This window comes from Colletes gigas, unplaced genomic scaffold (genome assembly GCF_013123115.1).
Source record: "Colletes gigas isolate AHSC1104 unplaced genomic scaffold, ASM1312311v1 Colletes_gigas_Sc00014, whole genome shotgun sequence".
NCBI classification, from domain to species: domain Eukaryota; kingdom Metazoa; phylum Arthropoda; class Insecta; order Hymenoptera; family Colletidae; genus Colletes; species Colletes gigas.
The window spans coordinates 304,699-312,846 of record NW_025106643.1 but is presented as its reverse complement, the minus strand read 5'-3'; the positions used below and the strand labels follow the sequence as shown (position 1 = coordinate 312,846).

Sequence of the window (8,148 nt, the reverse complement as noted above, 5' to 3'; positions counted from 1 at the left end):
TCAAAATATAGTCAATTTATTTTGTAAAAACAATATGCACTTTATATAAATTTTGTTTATATTAGGCACAATGATTCTTTATTTCACATGAAAACTACTAAAATACAACTTATATATTTTTTGGAGCACAACCTTCTTTTCTCAAACGTTTAGTCTCTTCATCAATATTTTTTGAATCTTTTGGTGCTTTGTAGTTTGCTACATGATCAACTCGTATCGTTCTACCTAATACCTAAAGTATAATCGAAACAGGTATTGTGTTTACTTTTATGATTGTAATTTTTAATGTAATTAAATTGTTTAATGTACAATATTTGTACCTTAATACCATTAAAATTATCAACAGCTAATACAGTACTTCTTTGGTCCTCGTAACACAAAAAACCATACCCTTTTTGTTTCCCTGTATCTTTGTCTCTAATTAAGTTTATGTTTACTATTACTCCAAACCTACAATATTTCTATATATTATAATACATTCATATGTGTTTTAATAGATATTAGATTGAATATATATTCTAAACTTACTGAGAAAATATTGTTATCACGTCACCTTCTGTTAAATCGTATGGTAAACCACCAACAAAAATCCAAGCACTGTCTTTATACTGATTGTGCCAGGATGTTTTCCTATTACCATATAATTCTAGTTCCCCAAGCTTTTGTATGTTTTTTACATTTCTGAAAATATTGTACACGATATAACGAAAACTCTTTCTTGCACTCTAAACAATTGACGTCCATACTTTGAAGATAGAATAACGATGCTTACGTTAAAGGATTCATGGCCTATCATTTAATTACTATGATAATAATATGTAATAATATTTAATTTGATACTCTGTTTATTTAATAAAAACTATAAACGATCGGCCAATGCAGTTAATATGGTGGCTGCCATCTTTGAAAATGAACAACGTGCGACATCTGGTTATCATTCCATGTACTAAAATATATCACAGCCTAATTATCTGCTGAACACAAGGGAACTTTTAGAGGTCCCTTTTCAGTGTCATCTTGAAAACTAATATTGAAAATGTCTGAGAATATTTTTTAGAGATGGGTTACAGTGTTACGATTGCAAGTCATGAGATGGCTTGCTAGGTTTGCCCGCGCCATTAGGTATAACCCGCGGCAAAAAACGTCCCACACCCCAGCCCCTTCATAATGGTATTTGGTCCGCGGGAGCTTTCGCTCCGACCTTCGGAGGAATACTATGTGAGGATATGAGCTATACCAGCCCTCTCAGGCCGAATGACCCCATCCTTGCATGCTATTCCAGCGGCTTCCCCTATCCGCCACCTGGGGACACATCACGTAGGGGTTCACCTCCCCTACCGCCTGAAAAATCAGACGGATGCGTGGAATATGGCCAAAAGATACGTCATGTTAGGAGATATATCGACGAAACCCACGGGACAAAAGGGGGGAAGGTTGCGCCTTCCTCCCCGCCCAGATAGGACTGCCTAGAGTTGGCTGAAAACGCGAAAGGAGCTATGGTCCTTGAATTGCTAAAGAGGGAGGTCTCTAAGTACCTCTTCGTTATGGAGGTCCAAGAGGCCGCCGCAGAAACTAATAAGAATTTAACATGTTTTCTCAAAATGTTTAGTTTTTAAGTTATTTAAATGTAAAGTTTCTTCGATTCGTTTCTTAATTAACATTTTAATTAATAATGTAATAAGGAAAACCATAATAGAAGGTCAAACACTTTATTTCTTAACGGAGGTATGTACTTGGGATTCTGGGATATACAAAAATTCGTATCGTGTAAGTTCGAATGTACATCTCCTTCTGCAACGCTTGTGATTAAAGTACCCCTTCCAATATCCGACTAAACATTTTCCTAGGCAAACGCGTTGCAACCGGGGTGGCAGAACCGTCGAACAGGGTCCACGGCATACAGAATAAATCATCCAATTCGAAAACGCTCGTATCAAACAAGGTGAAATAAAATGATCAAATATAAACGACTCCAAACTCATAATAAAATTTCGACACTTAGCTTCCATTCTAGAATAATATTATAAAAATCACCCGACTTAGGACAAAACGAATTAAACAGCTTATTATTTTTCTTTTCCGTTGCTTTTGCGTTAACAATAGCAACAATTGTTGTAATATTATCAACTACTAAATCCGTACCAATAATTGCAACAATTTTCCAGTATTTATAGTTATAACAGGGTTTACCGATAGCTTTTTAAATAATAGAAATATTATTACCGCGGAGGGAGGGAGGGGGGAGATAATAAATATAGAACGAGAGAGAAAGAAGTGTAAGAGTATAGAAAGAACTATAGTAAAGAGCAACACGGTGGTAGAAATAGCGGTATAGTAAGTAATCCGTATAATTATTAATATTACTAATTTTCTTTTCCTTTTCTTTTCTAGAGTTAGCGATTAACTATATATATTCCTTGTAAATTCTACGGTTATAAAATGAAAACTGTAGATGAAGAGAAACGTTTGGAATTATTTTGGTATAATCGCGTTTTACATAAGCGATTATAGTTCACCGACTCCACTCTATATATACTTGCACACCATGAGAGATCAGCTGAGAGCTCCGATTTTGTAGTAATTTCACTTACTTTTATTTTTATTATTTTTTAAATCTTTTTTTGTTGTGTTGTTGTGTGTGTGTAATTATAATGAAATTTTTGTTATTAGCCAGTAATCGGGATCAGATTTAAATCAAATCCGCGACGTTCAATGGCATTTCTTCGATGCTAGTGTTGTAGAAAACTTCGATATCTTTCAGAGCCCGTTTGTCGTCCTCCGTTACGAAATTGATCGCTACTCCTTTGCGACCGAAACGACCACCTCGACCGATTCTGAAACGTAATATTTGTTGTTCTTAAACGTGTAAATATAACGTTTATTAAACATTTTTGGCAAGTTATTTTCACTTCTAAACGTCTAAGTATAACATTCTTTGAACGTTTAGTAAGTGTTTCTTGACTGTAATTGTTGAAAAATTGTGAATCTTTACTGAAGATTTGAATCTATTTATATATCACTGTATTATATTTAGAGTTTTTCTTGAAAAATGAATACTAATAAAGGAAGATCACGACCTGATCAAACAATTTTTAAACAAGAATGTGCTAAAAAGCTGTTGGAGCTGACAAGTTAATTTTTTCAAGCGGGGGACTCTATGATGTCTCACTAGAGTTCCCAGTCCTCCGTTGAGGCGCCTGAGGCTAGCCATCGTGGGATTTTAACCGGTAAGACTCCAGCACTACCCTTGGGCCCCTTTAGGAGGGCTCGAGCTTCGGTGTCCATGAAGATTTCCCCACGTATAAAACAAAAGGCTATGATGTCAGCCATTTGTCATTAGTAAAATATTCATATTCAATTTTTTGCAAATAGAAGGTTATAAATGGGGGAAAATTAATATAAATTGAAATGTAAAGAGAGAGTAGGTTCACCTGTGAATGTAATTTTCACGATTGGAAGGTAAATCGTAGTTGATGACGAGAGAAACCTGTTGAACGTCGATACCACGGGCCAAAAGGTCGGTAGTTATGAGGACGCGCGACGATCCGGTTCGAAATTGTCTCATGATCAAATCTCGTTCTTTCTGTTCCATATCTCCATGCATGGCGGATACAGTAAAATCACGGTATCGCATACTATCCGTTAGCCAATCGACTTTGCGTCGCGTATTGCAGAAAATGACCGCCTGCGTGATACTCAGCGTATCGTAAAGGTCGCAAAGAGTGTCAAATTTCCAGTCCTCGCGTTCGACGTAAATAAAGAATTGTTTGATACCCTCCAACGTGAGCTCTTCTTTCTTAACCAGAATACGAATGGGACTTCTCATGAAGCATTTCGACACATCCAACACATCTTGCGGCATTGTAGCGGACAACAATATGACCTGAAACGAGAAACATTTATCCAATTATATTAATGAGTAATGAGCTCAAATTTCGGGCTGAGAAACAATTTTGAGAATTTCATTATATCAAATGATATAACATAAAGTAATTAAAAAAAGTTTAATTACCTGTACTTCATGTGGTAATAACTTGAATACATCGTAAATTTGATCTTTGAAACCACGAGAGAGCATTTCGTCAGCTTCGTCCAGAACAAACAGTTTGATACTATTGGCGCGCAATGCTCGCCGGCTGATCATATCGTAGACTCTACCAGGTGTACCAACCACTATGTGAACACCTTGATCCAATTTCCGCATGTCTTCGCGCACGTTGGTACCGCCAATACATGCATGGCATTCCGTGTGCATAAAATCTCCCAAAGCAATAACAACCTTTTGAATCTAGAAATCGAGAAAGCTTCGATTAAATTTCATTTCTTTTATACATACTTATTAAAGTATTCAAACGTTTATTCATTTCTCTCCCTCCTTTCAATAGTATCAATTTAACGGCTGTTACACACGTTTGATGTATTAAAAATTGTAACTTTAAGCGTTCGAATACTTTCATAACTGTACAGTATGTGATTTATACTTACTTGTTGAGCAAGCTCACGAGTCGGTGCTAGGATCAAGGCCTGACATTCCTTGATGGAGGTGTTAATTTGTTGTAGAATGGAGATGGAAAATGTAGCAGTCTTTCCAGTTCCTATCAAACATCCACTCGAAATTAATTTTCCAAAATTTCCCATAAGTACAATAGACACAGACCTGGGCGTTTTCGAAATACATTACTTTAAAATTAATTTTCAGAGCTACTTGAAAAATAATCTATTTGTAACAACATCATTATTTCATGTAAATAAACTTCAATGCAATGATTTATTTGCAATTTCAGAAAATAATTTGTTTCCTAATAGAGTTCTGTTAAAAGCTATAACAAATCTTTCCTACAATAAATAATATTGTAAGTCAGTCAATACCACTGATAGATAATATGTAATGCATAGTTATTATGTTCTTTATTTTTATAAAATGTATCATGTAAGAAACGAATATTATTTCGTCAAATAAGCAGTATTTCAATTTGTTATTAGTTGATCAAACGAAGAACCTAAGAATAGTTGAAATATATTATTTATGAAATAACAATTAACATTGTTTGAAATGATTATTTTTAAATTACTATTTGAATAATAACCGGTAGAATTAAATTATTAATTTTATAATTCTAATGACCAGAGGTCTTGTCTGTTCAAATTGCATGTCTCTTATTAAATAAATGTCAACTTTTCTACCTGATTGTGCCTGCGCAATCACATCGTGTCCCCTTATGCACGGAATAATAGCTCGTTGCTGGATTGCAGAAGGTTTCTCGAAACCATATGCATAAATACCACGCAGCAACTCTTCTTTCAGGCTCATTTCGTCGAAATTATCGACGACCTAGTTTTGATTAACAAAAATTCCATAGAAATGAAAAGTTTTGAAATATGGAGTCTGTATTTTTATTTGTTCAATATCTATACAAGGTGTTACCAGACGGTTGGTACTATCAGACAGAGAGTGAAAATAAGTTGAAGAAAAGGAAGCTACTTTTATTGTTATTTACATTTCATGTAAATTTTGATACAGCAGTTCTTAATACCAAATAATAATAACATATTATTATCCAGTAACATCCTGTATATTGACTCTATTCCAATTTATTAAAAAAATAGACTTACATGATCCCAGTTGGTGACAATGATCCCATTGGGATCCATTCCAGAGGGGCCATCGTATGGTACTTGTTCACTTTCACTAGGGTCATTTTTTGAATCTTCTTGCCATTGATCATCGTTTCTGTAATACGAAAAAAAATGACAAAATTTTCAAGAAGAAAAACAGAACTGTACGAATAAAGTTTGCTAGAAAAACTTCTATTTAGATCTGTTATGATTACTTAAGAACTACTATTAGGATTTACATGACTTATTTATACAATAGTTAATTAATTAAAAATTTCTATTTGGATTTGTATTACTTATTTAGATCACTTTTATTAGAAAAATAGGTTTTTATTCAGTTTTGCTTATTTATGTGTATGAAGCTAAATTGTGTGAATTTTAATGTTTGGTTCGAAAGACCTCAATAGTTGGAATTTAAGATATTTTGATTTAAATAATTAACAATTGTAGGAGTAAAAGTTTATTAGTTGATAAATACTATGAAAAATTTATCAATGATTCCAAGGAACCAAAATCATAACAATTTTTACTTTGAATTTGAACATAAAAATTAAAAATTTAATATGACATTTTAATTTGAATAATTAGTAATTATAGAAATAGGAGTTTATTAGTTGATAAATAGGATGACGAATTTATCGATGATTCGAAGCATGCGTTGACAGTGACTCACGTGAAAGCATGCCTGACCACTCGACATTCAATCTTAGAGAATATACTTCCAATCACCAATTTCATTTTAGAATCGAAATTTTCGTAAAAATCCACTTTCCATTACGTAATTTCGCCCCGTAAAATAAAAACGTGTTCAGAACACGGTCAAGTGCATGGTTGTTTTTCGGATTAAGATTGCGAAACATTGAACCTCTACGATTGACGGATAAATAATTCCAGAATGTTTATGGTTAGAATGAACGGACCGTTCGATAAAATTGGTGGCACCATGGGCCTCGGGTTTCGAATTTTAGGAACAATGTGACAAAAACGAACGCACGCCATGTTGTCAGTCTCACGTCCGTGCATTCGCTCACGATCGTGCTTGTCTTTTAACGATTCAATGTACACTGTTTATACTCGACCACGCGTGTCCAATATTCGCGAATACGGAATGGAAATGAGGAATTTGTAAATTAGAGGAAATCGAACGTATTTGTCGTTTTACGGGTGTAAAAAATTGAACTTACTTTCGTTCAGACGTATGCGACATGTTCCACTCACGGTAGGTCAACGGAAAGGACGAGTTCCTATTGCGTCACAAGGAATATTCTTGCGAGCGCCGCGCAATGGCGCTGCAAACGGTTTTCGAAAATTCGGTAACCTTTACAATTAATTGAACACGCTAGACGGGACGAAAAGAGTACCAAAGGACTACGAGGAACGAGATTTAGTGACTACGGACGAAGGTTTTTAGTAATTTGTTGATTTTCATAAAAATTTCTCTTTAAATATGGGTGTGCGCACAAGGGAAGTGCGTCAATTATCCATAATCCTTTGCGAGTTCTTTTTGGTGGGGTGAGGCAAATGCAAACACACCAAACCGCGGGCATTTTCTTTCTATTTTGTAATTATTTTTTTATTAATCTGGGGGAATCTGGACAATAGAGATTATTATTGATACTTCAGATACTTGTTTCTTTCTTCGAAATATATTGGAAATAGTTTGCAATATTAAAAATATATACGAAATATTTCGAAATATTTAAAATATACTTAAAGTATTCAAGGCCCTCGTAATAAATAACTAAGTACAAAAAATGATGATGTTTGGAAAACAATACCATCGAAATAATTGATGTTGTTTCTATGAATTTCCTTATTTGAATCTAACCTCTTCTATAGTTGATTCTTGTAAAAATTGCTATGAATACTAGCGATGGCTAGAACTATTACTTACAAATCGCGAATGATTCGATCACGTTTGTTCCTAATCACGGTGATTTTTCAGTGATTTATCATTTTTCGTGATCTCGTTTGATTAGTGAGCGAGCATAAATCTTCTTTACATGTGTCGTCAAAATCGTTAGTTTAAATGCAAATACACCCTAAACTATCAAAGTAACTAGATAAATGTTACTAGCGGTATCAAATTACAAGGTGTGATTTTTTAGTAACATTTTATTCCTAGAATCTGTTTACTATAAATTGTGCAATCATTCCATGTTTAATTCTGAAGAAAAACGAGAATTTGAAAGCACTTCGTGTAGCTACTATATTGTTTTATTATAAAATCAATAATATCTAAATCTATGAAATTATGCGATCGATGTAAAACAAAATTGTCTTAGTTACATTAGTAACGTGAAACTGAAAATCAGTATGTCGTTGTATTTTTTAACCAGAGTCCGTTAAGTAAAGATCTATCTAATTTTCATTCCATCCAAGTTTTTATTTTTGAATTCTAATTTACTTAAATCTATTGATTTCTGTCGTAAACTTTGCTTTATTGGAAACCCACACAACAATTTGTAGTGCCACCTACTTTAGGGACCATGAACAATAAAAGAATCTCGCCCATCTAGTTTAGATGATTTA

The 8,148-nt window shown here is 34.0% G+C and overlaps 2 protein-coding genes across 2 annotated transcripts; both read right to left on the bottom strand.

Annotated features, from left to right (window-relative positions):
• Nucleotides 1-44: 44 nt before the first annotated feature.
• On the bottom strand, nt 45-897 carry LOC122399608 (RNA-binding motif protein, X-linked 2-like). The gene is made up of 4 exons (XM_043400403.1): nt 773-897; nt 529-681; nt 321-450; nt 45-232 (listed from the first exon to the last, which is right to left on the bottom strand). Exons 1-4 carry the CDS (start codon nt 784-786, stop codon nt 110-112), a joined length of 420 nt encoding a protein of 139 aa, XP_043256338.1. The 5' UTR covers nt 787-897; the 3' UTR covers nt 45-109.
• Nucleotides 898-1,710: 813 nt separating this feature from the next.
• On the bottom strand, nt 1,711-6,954 carry LOC122399648 (eukaryotic initiation factor 4A-I). Its single transcript, XM_043400486.1, has 7 exons — nt 6,801-6,954; nt 5,614-5,731; nt 5,185-5,332; nt 4,486-4,595; nt 4,013-4,288; nt 3,432-3,883; nt 1,711-2,834 (listed from the first exon to the last, which is right to left on the bottom strand). The coding sequence occupies exons 1-7, from the start codon at nt 6,821-6,823 to the stop codon at nt 2,690-2,692; spliced, it is 1,272 nt and encodes a 423-aa protein (XP_043256421.1). The 5' UTR covers nt 6,824-6,954; the 3' UTR covers nt 1,711-2,689.
• Between the last annotated feature and the right edge of the window lie 1,194 nt (nt 6,955-8,148).